Here is a 17,080-nt window from a genome sequence, read left to right as displayed (position 1 = left end):
TTCACCTCTCCACGCCAGCCCAATGGCAGCTGCGACGGCGCCGCCGCCGGCGGCAGCGATCGCCGCCACCTTCTCGGCGCTCCTACGCCGCCGTACCGTCCGTCCTTGCTACGCGAGATGCGTCTCCTCCAACGCGAGAGCCGAGGCGGCGGAGCCAGAGAGGCGGAGTGGAGGCCTCACTGGGACGCGCCTGGAGGAGGCCGTTCCCGCGGGGGAGGGGCGCTCGCGGGTCGACGCCTGGATATCGGCGCGGTTGGGCGGCGGGGGCGTCAGCCGTGCCCGCGTGCAGGCCAGTATCCGCGCGGGACTCGTCGCCGTCAATGGCCGCCCGGTCTCCAAGGTGTCATGGTTCTCCTCTCTCTGACCTTGCTAAATTCCTGCAAAGTTTGATCGTTGTGTTAGTACAACAATGAGATAATACTGCTAATTAAACAGTGGATGTGTAGCTTAAAGTAGAATTTCTTTCTCTTTTGTGTGGACGAAAAGTATATAACTTCTTATTTTGAGAGAAGATTGGCATGCTGAAAAATTCAAAAGTCATATGAGTTCGTGCAGCACCAGCTGTATTAGCTTACACTTGTTAGTTTGTTATATGGGTCTTTGTTTGTCTATCTCTATCGTACTTTAGTGTTTTAGCTGTGCCTTACGTTGTTGTGCTTCTCTTTGTGCATAGTAGGTTTCGCATATGGTGAAGGGAGGGGATCTGGTCAGTTGCACAGTGTCCGAGCTACAGCCGCTGAGGGCAGAGGCGGAGGATATCCCGCTAGACATTGTTTATGAAGATGACCATGTTCTTGTTGTGAACAAACCAGCTCATATGGTTGTTCACCCAGCGCCTGGAAATGCAAATGGCACCTTGGTCAATGCTATACTTCACCACTGCAGGATTTCTACGTTTACATGTCTGGCGCGCAATTCAACTGGCGATGAATGCCCGGATTCTTCAGATGACGATGTTGATGTATTTGATGTTGATCAATTTACTACTGAAGACGTTAGTTCGGAAGTGCGGAATGCTCTTGTGCGCCCTGGTATTGTGCACAGACTTGATAAGGGGACAAGTGGACTTCTTGTTGTTGCCAAGGTATTGAATCATCAATCCTGGCACTTCAAAAAGTTTGACGAAATCTGCACATGCTCGTAATTGCTACATGTTACTATGTTAAATTATTGTTTTTCGTTATGGATATAGTCCAGACTTATACTGAAGTCTCCCCCTTTTTGGACAGGATGAGCATTCCCATGCTCAATTAGCTGAACAGTTCAAGCTGCACACAATTCGTAGAGTATACATCAGTCTTACTTGTGGGGTACCTCATCCAAATTCTGGCAGGATTGAAGCGTCTATCGCACGTGATCCTAACAATAGGATTCGTATGATTGCTATAGCTGGATCAGGCCAGAGATATGCACGGCATGCTGCTAGTAGGTGATTCATGCTTGTTACTTGTGCCCTTTTATTTTGGTTCCATATATGATGTTGCCTCCCCAATGTTATTTCACTTGGGTAAAAATAAATCCCACTCTGGTATAATGATACTTTTGTACCATAAAGCTATTTGCTTCTTAGGATATTCGTAATCACTGCAACCAGTCTGTTTCAACTTCTTAATGATGACCGCTATGCAGTTACTGCTAGCAGGCAACAATGATGGCCTGGAAGTGCCCAGATCAAAATAGTCAAAGGCTGGGGGTGTTTGGATACTCGGTGCTAAACTTTAGCAGTGTCACATCGGATGTTCAAATGCTAATTAGGAGGACTAAACATGAGCTAATTATAAAACTAATTGCAGAACCCTGTGCTAATTCGCGAGATGAATCTATTAAGTCTAATTAATCCGTCATTAGCAAATGGTTACTGTAGCACCACATTGTCAAATCATGAACTAATTAGGCTTAATAGATTCGTCTCGCGAATTAGACTCCATCTGTGCAATTAGTTTTGTAATTAGCATATGTTTAATACTCCTAATTAACATCCAAACATCCGATGTGACAGGTGCTAAACTTTAATGGGTGTATCCAAACACCCCCTTAGTTGAATCCAATCATGACAAATGAATTTACATTTGCGCTGGTAGGTTCTCATGGCTGTGTGAAAGTTAATAAAAACCTTCATCTGCACAAATCAATATGTTAAGCAAAAAACCACAAATATAAAGTATCTTTCCAGAACTTTCTACCTGTTTAAGGTTCATGGCTTCATATAATTTGGCTCACTTGGGAATGTCAAAAAATCCTACAGGTACAAAGTAAGAGAGGTCTTTGCTGGTGGTGGATCCGCTCTAGTAGAATGGAGACTGGAGACAGGACGCACTCACCAGGTAATAATGTGTGGATATCATTTGGATGGGCAAATAACAGCTAGGGAAATACTCTCTTAAACATGGGGGTTTCACTTATTTTCATTGCTGATCTTGCACCTGCTGATTATCAGATCCGTGCGCATGCGAAGTATCTAGGGATCCCACTTCTTGGTGATGAAACATATGGAGGTACCAAAAGCATGGCACTGTCTCTTTTGAGGCCAAGAACTCCTTCAAAATATCATAGTGGGCTTTCGGATCTGATATCTAAAGTAGACAGGCCATGTCTTCATGCTGCATTGCTTGGGTAGGTATTCTACAATATGTTTCTTGTCTTTTGCACAGTTTCGAATGTGATTGTTGTTGTTTCCCCAGATTCAAGCATCCGCACTCAGGAAAGATCCTTGAATTCTCATGCCCCCCGCCAGATGATTTTACTGAGGTACTTGATGAATTGCGACGTGTTACATCAGCTGATGGACAAAATGGTGATGATGTTGTCCAATAACAATTTTGTGCCAAGGCAAAGTGAGCCAGGCAGTGATGTTTAGCGTATAGTGTGTCTGGTCCAAGGTCTGTCTTCAGGGCTATGTGGGCAGTGAGGCTGTCAATGGAAAGTAATTGATACGAACAACATCGTTGACAAAGCTACGCAGCAAGTTGCAACAATAATCTGGTCATAAGCAGTGCAAGTGCAGACACAAAAGACGACATACAACAGCATTTTCTATCTTCAGCAGCGCAAGTGTGCGATTGCAGATAGACTACAAGAAGCACGCACGGTAAATCTGATCAAATCAGGATGGTCACATCTGCTTCATAGATTTCAAGTCTCAACAGACTCATCAGAGACAGACATTCACATCATTTGGAGCATTCTGCTTGCAGCAGGTCTTGCATTCACCCTAGGAATAGGATTAAGTTTCATGGACAGTCTATATGCAGTTTGGTTTGCTGGTCTTATCTTGAGTTGTACTTTTACACATCATACAGCAGTTCCCCAAACATAAGTGCATACATGAAGGGGTGGGGGTATAGAGACTAGGCATAGAAGCAAAGTGGCAAGGCCAGCACAATGAGTTTGGATGGGACTAGGAGGTGTCATGAAATTTAGGTGGACGCGATGAGAGTGATTGCAATCCACCCCAAAACACGATCGATCTGTTGGCGATCCTGTTGTCCCAAGCAAGATGATCGAGTCATCTACCGCGCTGGGGTGTGTGCGGGCGACAGGGAGGGAGGCGGCTGCAGCGTCCGTGGGCGGCCGTGCTGACCGCATCGCCCGGCGGTGAGCAGACTCTTGGGATTGGGCGGCAATGGGAATAGCTTCCTGCAGCGAAGGAGACAATGTCGTGTCAAGTTTTGGTAAGGTCGCGCTGGGATCCAGACTCTGCTTGTGCATCTGCGATCAAGGTCGATGTCGGTCGTCCCAGGCCGTCGCGTGTCGAGCAAATCATAGCTTGTTATTATTCATCTATTTATTTGCTCTCGATCAATGAAAAAGGTTGCAGCACCGCTGTTTTCGCGTTGCGTTTGATGAATTCGTGGCCAAATTTAACGCAACGTTAATCTGCTAGATCTGTTGATGTCGCAGCTTAATCTGCTAGATGAAGTATCGGTCGATGAGCGTATCTTGGGTTGTTGCTTTTTATCCGTCGTCCACAGAGGACGCTTCCCAAGCGACACATGTTAAGGGGCAGAGGCATCACTCGTGACTATGGAAATCAAGAATGTGCTTGGATGGGCTTGGGATTAGGAGTCGTCGGAAATTCTAGTTGGATGGACGAAGCAGCTATGATTACCCAGCGCCATCCAACTAGCACCGTTCGGCCTCCCTGTGCTGTTCGTCGCGTGGAAGATGATGAGAGCTCCGTCGCCACACAAGGGACGAGTGAGATCACTGGATCCAGCACTTTGCTGTGCTGATGTCAAGAACACAAGTGTGGAATGGGCGAATCCAGTACTTTGCAGTGTTGAATGCTGATTAGCTTTCCGTTTTCTTTTTGAGCAGTTCAGCAAATTCATCGCCTTATATATATATATACTGCTGATCATTCATTGCCAGCTTTCCAGTTCATATGACATGAATCAGAAAACAAGTTTCAGTTTCTAGCAAGAAATTAAGAGAGGTATGGATTAGCTTACTGTTTCAGTTCATATGAGCTTCATCAAGCTGTTGTAAATGCAACCATACATTTGGCGATTACAATCTGGCGTGGGCTGGAGGCAGGGCAGGGGGGAAAAAGCAAATTTTAGTACCTAGTACCTAGGACTAGGAGCTATTCTTACAAGCCCAAAGTAAAGTTTTCATTACGTCCATTGCAAATTTCAATTGTCCCTCTGTATGCTGTCCTCTGTTGTATCACCATTGCTGTGGGTGGAGTTTGTTTCAGTTCCTCCATTATTTTCGCCTCGATTCCGATTCTAGTTCCATGATCAGAAACCTCGTGATCAGAAATCTCATCACCTATATGGAACATCAGAAATCTCGTCACCTATATGGAACATTAACATTTTCTTTAGAAGTATATGTAGTTGATTATGAGGTCTCGGGAACCTGCCGCGGTTTTGTTTTGGAAATGCTCAACGAAGCAAGCATACTGCCGTTATGAAAAGTACAGGTAGGCTACAACTTTTCAGAATATAATCGGGATAATTTGCAGCGGCGGATCGATGTATGGACATATACTCCACATGGATAGCGAAAACATCTCAAAGTTGTTCAATTTCTTGTTGCCACGCATCAAGCAAATGAACAAATGGAACGAAAATAATTGACATTAGCAACATTATTGGCGAAGCTGCAGCAAGTATCTAACTCCCAGCTGGATGGCCTCACAATAGTTTTTTTTACGAACCAGAGGAATTTATATTAAAAAAAATAAACCAACAACAAAGAAAATAACACCGGTCAGTTGGATTATAACATCAACCTACACCATACCATGCCAACGTACAACTCAAACTCAACTCAACCACACAACATCAGGCGGTTGGATTGGGACATCAATCGAATCTCTCTCAACTTTACCAAGTCGGATTGGGACATCGACACGAGCCACGACGAAAAACTCCACTCGATCGGATTGGGACATCATCCCGAGTCTTCACGAACTCTGCCCGGTCGGATTGGGACGTCGACGAGAGCCACCACACCACCAACGCCACATACTAGATCCTCTTTTTTTAGGAAAGAGAAAGAAAGGAAAAGAAAGAAAGCACCCGCTTGGAAGCAACCATCGTCGAAACAAGCCACGTTGCTAGAATTGCTTGACATCGTGTTCAAGAAGGTCATGACGCTGAAGACGTCACCGATGGCAGTCCAAACTGGTTTTGTTTTTCACGTCGCCAACCGCTTAGAAGCAACCATCACCAAAGCAACCATGAAGCCATGAAGTGCTTGAAGGGGTGGTGGCGCCGGGTGCTGGGGTTCCGTCCAAGCCACCCCGAGAGGAGCGACGTGGGGACAAAACTAGGTGCGGAAGGAATTTACAATAATCTTCTGATTTTTCACCATAATCGCGATCCAAAATAAAGGGTTTTATGAAAAAAATTATTTTCATACCACCTCTAATTTGGATCGTGATCAATAGTCGCGATCCACGGAATTTTATGTAGAACATTTTTCAAAGTGCCCTCCTGATTTGGATCCGATATTTTGCAAATAAGCCCAGCGCCATGAGATCTCTGCTCCTCCCCTCCTCCGACCACCCCGCCGGCGTCGACGACCGCCGCACCTCCCATTCGGCGCAATCGCAAGGCCCGTCCAACTGTTCAGCTTCCCTCCGCCAACCCTAGCACCAGCTTTTGGCTCTTCCCGTCCGGTGCAAAGGAGATTCGCCGGCTACGATGTACGGCTCCGTCGCCAACCCGCTCTCCCGGTGGAATGAAGATGGAATTGCGTCGAGTTGGTGCCAAGGCAATTGGAGATATGGGAAGCAGAAGCATGGAGTGCCCACGACAATTGCATCTGATATTAGGTTCCCTGCCGTCGACGGTGCTCGTCTGCTCGAAGATGCTACCAGTCCGGCTAGAAGGTCGTCAGGCAGCAGCTCTGATGAAAAGAAGCAGTAGCAGCAGCATGTTCAAAAAAGAAGATGAGAACAAGCTAGCCGAGAAGAAATATACGCTCCTTTTTATAGTGATCAGCTTGAATTTTTAACGGGGTGAAAACAAACGCTGCAAAAGAAAAAAAAGGCTTTAGCTGGCAGGGCTTTCTAAAAACATCGAGTCTGCGTCTGGATGTCGGCACATTCCTGAGTCGAGACTATACAGACAGTCAGAAATCTGCTACTCCTATATCCTGTCTTAGAACTTTAAAGAGTTCACACCCTAAAAATGCAGATGTCATAGTTATGCTTGTGACTGAATTCACACTTCAAAGTTGAGAATAGTAGGGAGCTTTTAGTGACACAACATTCTTGTGCTTCAGTTGTGGCACATCTATGCAGCACACGGACAAAGGAGAAGGTGGTAGTGTCGCCATTGTCCAGTGCAAGAAAATATGAAAAGATAACAGCACGAGGCAGAACTGCTGTAGAATTGCATGACACGAGCACCAAGTTCTTACACCTGCAGGTTGTGCTGTGGCTCACAACTATCTAGTCTTATGCGACTGACAAATATCTAGTCTTACAATTTTACACAAGCAAGATGTGCCAAACAGTGATCTGGTCTTTCTGTGTCAAAAGCATAGCTGAAGATACAGTAGCCGTGCCTAGCAATGAATCAGATGAATTCAGGATGGTCACTTCTGCTTCTTCGATTTCTTCGGCGGGTTCTTGACTAGTGCTTCACCCTCGTCATCAGATTCACCCTCAATTGACTCATCAGGGACATCGTTTGGAGCATTGTGCTTGGCGATGTATTCCTTGAGAATCACCATGCTCTTCTCCTTCATTGTGGCCAGCTGCTCGGATAGGATACCGCACTCAGAGCTGATGGCAAACGATTCTGCTCCAAGAACCAGGTTAGCCTTCACTCTTGGACCAAGACTAGCCTGCGCAGCGTTTGCTTGGCCTTCCATCACTGCAGTTCTGCAGGCAAAAATTGGACAACAAAGAGGTCAAAAAACAATGTTGGCTATGCCAATGAACCATTAATGACAGGAGTCGTCATATGAAGCAGGAACAAAGCATAAAAGTATCCTGCTGCATAAATTAGATGTCTTAACGAGTAAACAGGAACTATACACTAAGGTGAAATTAAATCATCAAGGCCAAATAGTAGTGCTTGGAGACTTCTCCAGGTTCTCTGCGTAGATGAAACTTAACAATTGTATATGCTCGCCTTATTGATAACTGAACACTGCTGATGCAGATAAATAAATTACTATCCTTTTTTTTAAGCAGCCAGCAGCATTACACTGCTTGGCATTTATTGATAGAGAATGCAATCAAAATTGTACAAACGAGACAAAGAAATAAATAAACTACTACATCCACTGAATTTGTTAAAACGTGGCAGATATTTCATATTTGCAGCTACAGCTAAATCTCCTCACTATCCGTTTAAAACTGCACGGAATCATGAACCTCAGCACAATCCCAGCTATTAGTTTGATGCTATGTTCATCTAAAGCATGATTCCGAATTCCCATCACCGTCCACATGGCACCATCTAGCAGACGGAGGATGGATACTACTCTTACAAGGCAAATGAACCTTGCATCAAGAGCCAAGCACTGCACAGTGCACACAGGTAAAGCTTCGGTCGCCAAACTTTCCCTTGTAGCTAAAGACATCTATCCGAAATTTCGCTACCATCTACCAAAGTTCCAAGCAAAAACCGCACCATCCAATCGGTTACTCGTGCAGAATCTCAGCCTAATTTTTACTGCACGGAGGAGGACCACTGTTGGGAGCAGGAGTTACAAACCGTGGGCGCCGGGCGCCGGCAGTTGCAGGAGGGGGATCCAAGGAGGGTCAAGCCACCGGAGCGCCCGCGACGGAGGCACGGGCCGAGCGGGCGCCAGCGGCCGGCGTCTCGGCGGGAGCCCGGAGTTACTGGCGGCCGGCGGTGGGGAGGAGGGTTTGGGGGAACGGGGAGGAGAGGAGCCGAGCAGACAGCTGCGGTGGAACGTGGAGGAGAGAGCAGGGTGGATGGGCCTTCCAATTATTTGGGCCGAGTGCTGTTAACAGGCCGACAATTACTGAATGGGCTATCTACTGTATACTAATGGGCCTAATCCTTCCTTCACACAACAACCCTTTTCTTCTAGACAATAACGATGGGCCGAAAAAGCTCGCTAAGGTAGGTATTCTCTGTTCTGTCTAGTTCAGTTTCTTTTTTCTTCCTTTTGCTGTTGTATAAAAATGGTTTCCAGAAGATTTGAAAAGAAGCCGAGTTGACAATGAGACGACCGCACTTGCTTATTTTACCCTCCCGCCATGATTCGGTCCTCCGCTTGCTTTGGAACATGTTCAGAGCACTGCACAAACGCACTCCTGAGACCTGATCAGTCTTAGCTAGCTCCCACAATGGATTCAGAGGCTGCCTTTTTTTTATTTCTTTGTTCTGAAAGAACATTCAGGAGCAGCCTAACAAAGTGAAAGTGGTGACCAGCCACTGCCTGCTCAATCACTCATCACTTCACTGAGTTTTAGCTGCATCTATTCTCTCTCAGCTCACTCATGGACTTTCCCCTGCTCTGTGCCTCTGGCAGCACTGCACTGCTAATCTGCTAATGCAACGGATGGACACCGTTTTATTGGGATTGTTAAGTAGGCTTTGAGGCCATTAGTGCGATTCGATTCTACCAGAACTGCACTTGTTTAGTGATTGACTTGTCCGGCTTACTGGCTGATCCGAGAGGCTTTATCAGCTGCAAACAAAGCTGCCTCTGCCCCTGCAGGCAGCAGCACATGGATAGGATAGGGGTAGCAACGCAATGAGCAGCAGGGAGATAGCCTTTCTCTCCATCGATCGATCGTGCGCGCCATCGACACATGCGTTCATTAGATGCTACGGAAAGAATAGTAATTAGGAACTGGTTGTTAATTGGAGTACCGACAAATTAAAGGAGAGAGGTAATGGAGAACAGGAAGCAGTGGTATAGGAATGTTCTCCAGGTTAAAGAAAGAGAGAATTTTCTATTTGGCACTTATAATCAAAAAATTTTCCTTCCTCATTGACGCTGACTTGAACTTTAGTTCCTCATTTGATACTCCCATTTATTCCGTCCATGAATTCGGGTGACTAGTAACCAAAACAACATCTAAATCACCTCTAAAATTCATGACATTTTTCGCAGTGATATAAAAGATATAAAGATGAACTCATTTTTAAAAAAACACATATATATCATTTAAAATCTTTAAACTAAAATTCACCAAAATACACTACTTTTAAAAATTATGTGAATTTTTAGAGCATAAAAATAATTTCCAAAAATTACATAAAAACACTAGAGTCATCAGTGTCACAGGTTACTGATACACGCAGTAGCACACTTGTGTTCGGCTGCCAGGTCAGGTCAACCGGCGCAAAAGCGATGCCCCGGCCTTACCTGCTTTGCTTTGGCTTTACGCGACGACCAAGCAGAGAGGAGAGCAGTTGATGAGGCCGGCCACGCCTTCAGTTCAGGCCTTCAGGGCCATAGCGGGCTGCTGCCTCAGGTCAGGCAGGCCAGGGCAGGCCTAGAGATGGTGTAGGGCCAGCGGCAGTAGAGCCCTGCCGCCCGTAGCACACATGCATGCAACGCCAACGCAACAAGCATTGCAGGCAGCCAGGCAGCAGTGCCATCTGGCCTGCAGGAAGATCGGAAAAGAAAACTTTTTCAAACTTTCCTTCCACCCTGGCCGTGCGATCTGGATGGAGCATGGAAGCGATGGGGCAATGGACGGCAGGGACCGAGAGAGAAAGGGCTACAGCTCTGGTATCCTCTGCGTGGGCGAGCTCTGCAGACACACCTGTGTGTGTGGGTAACGAATGTCCTTGGCAACAACGGAACGGAGCACAATCCTGCATTCTGCAGCGTTGCGCTTTTCTTCATCAGTCTGAAGGTGAAGCATGCCGGATGTGTTGCTGAACTCGTGAGCCTGAATGGGCAGATCAAATGTTTTTGGGTTTAATTCATGAGCTGAATTTGGACGATCCATCACCGATGCTGCAGCACTACTACAGCAGAGATGGACAAACCATGTGTTGTTCAGTCTGAAGCTGAAGCATACCTGGACAGCCAAATCAAATGTTTTTTGCATTTTTGAGCTGAATTTGGATCCACTCCATCACAGATCTCCACTGCATGATGAGGAGGGAGTGCATGCACATGCTGACATGCAGGTGCAGCATCACTGCATCAGGAGGTCAGGGAGGAGCTTGGTCACCGTGAGTTCAGACTCGAAGAGGAGCAGAGCAGATGTACTGTCAGGGAGCGGGACCAGGAGGATCGTCCTTGCTGGCTCGCAAGCCACAAAACACACACACACACAGCTTTCTGTCCTACTCCACGCGACACAACAGAAAGGAGGAGGAGGCCTCGCAAAGTAGCTGAATCCAAAAGGCCCCGTTGAAACTTCCCCGGCTTCCCATGGGCCTACAGGAGCCCAGATCCTTTCTGAAAATGCCCAGAAATGCTAAAAAGCTCTTCTGGGAATGAGCCTTTTGCCAATATAGGAAGCTCTTCTGGGCGAAGCAAAAGCTGGAGCCTGCGATAGGCTGCCGCAGCTGCTAGCCAAGCTGAGGCTCAGTTGGGCGTCGCCACGTCCAGCATCGCGAGCCCTGTCAGCGGGCAAAGGAAGAGGCCGACTTAGGTGGAGAAGAAGAATCTGACAGGTGGGACCAGGGGTAAAACAGTCGCCGTGGTTGGTATAGCGAAGTAGCAGCGTTTCAAATGGCAAATAGGCGAAGGCAATCTTTGGAGTGGTAAATGAACGAAGCCAGTTCTTTGACTGGCAAATCGGCAAAAAGCTATCTGGGAATTCACCTTCTTCTATTTCCAGATGTGAACCGCTGTTCGCGTCGTAAACATGCTTTGGATACGAATTCTTGTGCAAATCCTGTTCACGAAAATGCAAAGGATGCGGAATGGCGCGTGTTGAAACTGCCTGGCAGCCTCTGCAATCTGATGATCCAGTGGAGCCAGAGCACAGAGCACAGAGCCCAGAGCCCAGAGCCCAGAGCCGGAGCCTCTGGATCTACTGCGCTACGACGTTGATGCAGCAGAGAGCGGCAGCAATGGCGAATTGATGCGGCGCGTCCCGTCACGTCCCCTCCGGCTCCGGCTCCGGCCCCGTCCCGTCCCGTCCGCCCACAAAACCAGAAGCCGTCACCCTCTGACACCGCACACCGTCAGCCTTCCTCTCCCTCCTGTCCCGGCCTTTGACCCGGCATCGGCAACGTATCCTGAACAGAACAGGCCGGCCTTGCCAACATTTTGGTAGGCAACCAGGGAAGCCAACCCAAGAGCAAGAGATCACTTGCCATTGCCTAAACCCATAGAGCATGGCCGCTGGATTCGCCGGCTGAGCTCGGCCGCCGGTGGAGACAGTGGAGAGGGGATTCCATATGCTCATTCCCTCCTCCACCACCGCCTCCCACCTTTTATCCCCACGTCCCGCTCGCCACCGCGCCGCACCCGCAGCCACGATGCCTCCCCCACTCCCGCTTCCCGTCCTCCTCCTCTTCCTCCTCCTTCCCGCCTCCGCCTCCGCCTCGCCGGAGCGGGACGCCTACGCGCTAGCCAGGCTCAAGGCGGCGCTCGTCCCTTCCACCACCTCATCTCTCCCAACCCCCCGCGCGCTCGCCGACTGGGACCCGGCCGCGTCCCCGCCCGCGCACTGCGCCTTCTCGGGCGTCACCTGCGACCCCGCCACGTCCCGCGTCGTCGCCATCAACCTCACCGCCGTCCCGCTCCACGGCGGCACGCTCCCGCCCGAGGTCGCGCTGCTCGACGCGCTCGCCAACCTCACCGTCGCCGCATGCTCCCTCCCCGGCCGCGTCCCGCCGTCGCTCGCCTCCATGCCCGCGCTCCGCCACCTCAACCTCTCAAACAACAACCTCACCGGCACGTTCCCGGCGCCTGCTGCCCCCTCCTCCTCCGACGAGCAGCCCTACTTCCCCGTCCTCGAGCTCATCGACATGTACAACAACAACCTCTCCGGCCCGCTCCCACCGTTCGGCCCGCGCCACGCCGGACTCCGCTACCTCCACCTCGGCGGCAACTACTTCAACGGCTCCATCCCGGACTCATTCGGCGACCTCGCCGCGCTCCAGTACCTGGGTCTCAACGGCAACTGGCTCACCGGCCGGGTGCCCCCCTCGCTCGGCCGCCTGACGCGGCTCCGGGAGATGTACATCGGCTACTACAACCAGTACACCGGCGGCGTCCCGCCCGAGTTCGGTGACCTCCGCTCGCTCGTACGCCTCGACATCAGCAGCTGCAACCTCACGGGCCCCGTCCCGCCGGAGCTCGCGCGGCTCACCCAGCTCGACACGCTCTTCCTCTCCATCAACCAGCTCACCGGCGAGATACCGCCGGAGCTCGGCGACCTCACCAGCCTCCAGTCGCTAGACCTCTCCATCAACGAGCTGTCCGGTGAGATACCCAGCAGCTTCGCCAACCTCGCCGGCAGCCTCAAGCTCCTCAACCTCTTCCGGAACCACCTCCGCGGCGAGATACCGGAGTTCCTCGGCGGCTTCCTGCATCTCGAGGTGCTGCAGGTGTGGGACAACAACCTCACCGGACACCTCCCGGCCGCGCTCGGCAGGAACGGCCGCCTCAAGAACCTCGACGTCACCGGCAACCACCTCACCGGCACCATACCGCCGGACCTCTGCGCGGGGCGGAAGCTCGAGATGCTCGTGCTCATGGAGAACGGCTTCTTCGGCAACATCCCCGACTCCCTCGGCGACTGCAAGACGCTCAAGCGCGTTCGCCTGGGCAAGAACTTCCTCACCGGCCCCGTGCCGGCTGGGCTCTTCTACCTCCCCAAGGCGGACATGGTGGAGCTCACCGATAACCTGCTCACCGGCGAGCTCCCGGACCTGATCGGCGGCGACAAGATGACCATGCTGATGCTAGGGAACAACGGGATCGGCGGCCGCATTCCGCCGTCTATCGGCAACCTCCCTGCGCTGCAGACGCTGTCCCTCGAGTCGAACAACTTCTCCGGGCCCTTGCCGCCGGAGATCGGCAAGCTCAGGAACCTCACCAGGCTCAACGTCAGCGGCAACGCGCTCACCGGAGGCATCCCGCTGGAGCTCATGGGGTGCGGCTCCATCGGCGCCATCGACCTCAGCCGGAACGACCTCACCGGCGAGATACCGGACGCCATCACGTCGCTCAAGATCCTGTGCACGCTGAACGTGTCCAGGAACAGGCTGTCCGGCGAGCTCCCGCCGGCGATGCCCAACATGACGAGCCTCACCACGCTGGACGTCTCCTACAACCTGCTGTCGGGCCCCGTGCCGATGCAGGGCCAGTTCTTGGTGTTCAACGAGAGCTCGTTCGCCGGCAACCCCGGCCTGTGCGGCGCCCCCTTCGCCGACGCCTGCCCTCCTTCCGCCGGCGGCTCGGGCTCGCCGTTCTCCCTGCGGCGGTGGGACTCGAAGAAGATGCTGGTGTGGCTCGTCGTCGTGTTCGCCTTCCTGATCATGGCGTTCCTCGGCGCGAGGAAGGGGTGCGAGGCGTGGCGGGAGGCGGCGCGGCGGCGGTCGGGGGCCTGGAAGATGACCGCGTTTCAGAAGCTGGACTTCTCGGCGGACGACGTGGTGGAGTGCCTTCGGGAGGACAACATCATCGGCAAGGGTGGCGCCGGGATCGTGTACCACGGCGTGACGCACGGCGGGACGGAGCTGGCGATCAAGCGGCTCGTCGGGCGGGGCTGCGGCGACCACGACCGCGGGTTCACGGCGGAGGTGACGACGCTGGGGCGCATCCGGCACCGCAACATCGTGCGGCTGCTGGGCTTCGTCTCCAACAGGGAGGCCAACCTGCTGCTCTACGAGTACATGCCCAACGGGTCCCTCGGCGAGATGCTGCACGGCGGCAAGGGCGGCCACCTCGGGTGGGAGGCCAGGGCGCGCGTCGCAGCGGAGGCGGCGTGCGGGCTCTGCTACCTCCACCACGACTGCGCGCCCAGGATCATCCACCGCGATGTCAAGTCCAACAACATCCTGCTCGACTCCGCCTTCGAGGCGCACGTCGCCGACTTCGGCCTAGCCAAGTTCCTCGGCGGCGGAGGCGGCGGCGCAACCTCCGAGTGCATGTCTGCCATCGCCGGATCCTACGGCTACATCGCGCCAGGTGAACCAGCCTTCTCTGGAACTTGCTGCAGAGCCATGCACTTGCACTGCACAAAGGGATACAAAAACACTAAAAAATCAATCTTTGATGTTCGATAGTCTGCTTTACCCGATGAAAAATTGCAATCTTTTCTGTGCTCGAGTAGTGAATGGGACAAATTTTAGGAGTACGTAATAAAAACTGCAACTCTTGCTTTACCACTGGAGGGGCCTGTACTGCTTGCACGCTGTTTGTACTAGCATTCTGGCATTCTGCATAACTTTTAGCCACTGGAGGGGGTGTTTGGAAGATAGGGGCTAAATTTTAGCCCCTGTCACATCGTATGTTTGGACACTAATTAGAAGTATTAAACGTAGTTTAATTACAAAACTAATTGCACAACTCCTAGGCTAAATCGTGAGACGAATCTATTAAACCTAATTAGTCCATGATTTGACAATGTGGTGTTACAGTAACCATTCGCTAATGATGGATTAATTAGGCTTAATAGATTCGTCTCGTGATTTAGCCTAGGGGTTCTGCTATTAGTTTTGTAATTAGCTCATGTTTAATCCTCCTAATTAGCATCCGAACATCCGACGTGATAGGGCTAAAGTTTAGCCCTTGGTATCCAAACACCCATATAGTCAACTGGAGAGATGACAAAAGCTGCGTGCCTCGGATCAAAAATGAAACGGAAACTTTTCCAGAGTCACATCATAGTACACTGTACACTACCACATCTTGCTGTTGCAACTTGCATTCTTGCAATGCATGACTGTAGTAGACTGTAGCACTGCTGATAAACAGACAGCGATTAATATAATCAGTGTCATGTTCCACCTCTGTTTCTTGGATTCTAGCGTGGATTTGGCATGTCCTAGAAGCAGATCTTGTTGCCATCTGAGAGGTCAATGGGGGGACACTAGCTGTAAGACAAACCCTGCCTTTGGATTAGAGGATTCAGGATTGGGCATTCTGGTGCAGTGCTTGTGCTGTTCATTTGTTTTGTTGTTTATAGCCTTGTGGGCCTTTGGGCAAATTGATCCGACAGAGATGAAGAGCTTCTCTCCATTGCTGCTCCATGCCTGGAGCAGATCTGCCCATGTCTTGACTTTGTCAGATCCCCTCATAAATCTGTCGGCTTTTGTTCATTGTTGCTCCTGCAGTAATTTTGTTCCCTTATCTTTGGAGTGAGTCTGATCTCCATGGATGGGTAGGGAGATTTGGAGTGTTGGACAATAGTAAATTGAAATCAGCACCTGCTCATAGGAAATTGTACTAATTTCTTCAAATGATGAAATGTTATTGATCCATCACCCTTATCATCCTCTTGCTTTGCAGAGTATGCCTACACCCTCCGCGTGGACGAGAAGAGCGACGTGTACAGCTTCGGCGTGGTGCTGCTGGAGCTCATCACGGGTCGGCGCCCCGTCGGCAGCTTCGGCGACGGCGTGGACATCGTGCACTGGGTCCGGAAGGTGACGGCGGAGCTCCCGGACACGTCGGACGCGGCGGCGGTGCTGGCGGTGGCCGACCGCCGGCTGGCCCCGGAGCCGGTGGCGCTGGTCGTGGACCTGTACAAGGTGGCCATGGCGTGCGTGGAGGAGGCCAGCACGGCCCGGCCCACCATGCGCGAGGTCGTGCACATGCTCTCCAACTCCGCCGCGGCCCAGCTACAGCCCGGCGACGAGCTCCACGCCTTCTGACTGCTGAACCCGGCTTTAGCCCTCCGATCAACGAACGGTATGGATGGTTTGGGGTTGGTTAATGTACGCGCTTAGCCGCTAATTTTGGGTTTTTGCCTGGTGCTTGCGATGGATTATGTGTAGAATAACAACCAGCAGGTGGATGATGGCTACTCCTAGGCCTGGAAGGTGCAGGTTAGCTAGCGTTCTTGTCGCAACAATGCCATTGGCTATCCTATCCCAATGGCTGAATTGGATGAATATGTGCATATAGTAAAGTTGAAGTTGAAATATCTCCATGATCATTTAAAGCAATCACAATTCCTTGTCATGTTCTATCTTTTCGTTTCGAAACTTGAGGACGGAATCCCAAAAGACAAACGAATCGAATGTTTGTACCAAAGGTGGTGGTCAGTATCGTGGCGCGCATGCATCCATCAGTGGATGGCTGCAGAACCGCATCTGAGCCTGAGCTACCAAAGTCTTTTTCGATCGTCTTTATTCTGCTTTCGCTTATCTGACCTGACTCGGGCCTGTAATGGATGATCTGTTTCGGTGCGTCGTTGCTCATTGCCCATGCAACTGAGACGGCATATATTCCCTGCCTGCCGCCGCTTTGGTTATTCGAGATGGCTTCTTGTAAAAGTTCTTCCGTTTTCTTCAGTTTTTGAGAGAGATGTTTGATTTTCTTTTTCTTTTTTTCCAAGCGAAAGGAGGTGATGTTGTGATGAAAGTTTAAAGGCATGATAGATGCAAGGTGTAAAAGAAGTAGGAATCAGAATGTTATCGTGGGAGACGAAATGGGCTGGGCATCTCCATGGCCTGCCGAAAATAAGTCCAGATCATAGTAAAATACAGTA

At 50.6% G+C, this 17,080-nt stretch overlaps 3 protein-coding genes across 3 annotated transcripts; 2 read left to right on the top strand and 1 right to left on the bottom strand.

Moving 5' to 3' along the window:
* LOC101764599 (RNA pseudouridine synthase 2, chloroplastic) lies at positions 1 to 3,847 on the top strand. The gene is made up of 6 exons (XM_004966416.3): positions 1 to 340; positions 677 to 1,084; positions 1,230 to 1,429; positions 2,246 to 2,324; positions 2,438 to 2,613; positions 2,682 to 3,847. The coding sequence occupies exons 1-6, from the start codon at positions 23 to 25 to the stop codon at positions 2,812 to 2,814; spliced, it is 1,314 nt and encodes a 437-aa protein (XP_004966473.1). The 5' UTR covers positions 1 to 22; the 3' UTR covers positions 2,815 to 3,847.
* Positions 3,848 to 6,811: 2,964 nt separating this feature from the next.
* LOC106804293 lies at positions 6,812 to 7,341 on the bottom strand. Its single transcript, XM_014805071.2, has one exon. It carries the CDS (start codon positions 7,330 to 7,332, stop codon positions 7,054 to 7,056), a length of 279 nt encoding a protein of 92 aa, XP_014660557.1. The 5' UTR covers positions 7,333 to 7,341; the 3' UTR covers positions 6,812 to 7,053.
* Positions 7,342 to 11,619: 4,278 nt separating this feature from the next.
* On the top strand, positions 11,620 to 16,551 carry LOC101763793 (leucine-rich repeat receptor-like kinase protein THICK TASSEL DWARF1). The gene is made up of 2 exons (XM_004966414.3): positions 11,620 to 14,553; positions 15,877 to 16,551. Exons 1-2 carry the CDS (start codon positions 11,814 to 11,816, stop codon positions 16,239 to 16,241), a joined length of 3,105 nt encoding a protein of 1,034 aa, XP_004966471.1. The 5' UTR covers positions 11,620 to 11,813; the 3' UTR covers positions 16,242 to 16,551.
* Positions 16,552 to 17,080: the final 529 nt, after the last annotated feature.

The sequence above is a fragment of the Setaria italica genome, chromosome IV (genome assembly GCF_000263155.2).
Source record: "Setaria italica strain Yugu1 chromosome IV, Setaria_italica_v2.0, whole genome shotgun sequence".
NCBI classification, from domain to species: Eukaryota; Viridiplantae; Streptophyta; class Magnoliopsida; order Poales; family Poaceae; genus Setaria; species Setaria italica.
Note: the sequence above shows the minus strand (reverse complement) of the source record. Positions and strands in the feature narration are given on the sequence as shown.

Bases quoted from the DNA above. Each gene is read 5' to 3' on its own strand.
- LOC101764599 (XM_004966416.3), top strand. From the start codon at position 23: ATGGCAGCTGCGACGGCGCCGCCGCCGGCGGCAGCGATCGCCGCCACC. The intron at 341-676 runs GTGTCATGGTTC...TGTGCATAGTAG, and splicing joins ATGGCCGCCCGGTCTCCAAG to GTTTCGCATATGGTGAAGGG. The intron at 1,085-1,229 runs GTATTGAATCAT...CTTTTTGGACAG, and splicing joins GACTTCTTGTTGTTGCCAAG to GATGAGCATTCCCATGCTCA.
- LOC106804293 (XM_014805071.2), bottom strand. From the start codon at position 7,332: ATGGAAGGCCAAGCAAACGCTGCGCAGGCTAGTCTTGGTCCAAGAGTG.
- LOC101763793 (XM_004966414.3), top strand. From the start codon at position 11,814: ATGCTCATTCCCTCCTCCACCACCGCCTCCCACCTTTTATCCCCACGT. The intron at 14,554-15,876 runs GTGAACCAGCCT...CTTGCTTTGCAG, and splicing joins CTACGGCTACATCGCGCCAG to AGTATGCCTACACCCTCCGC.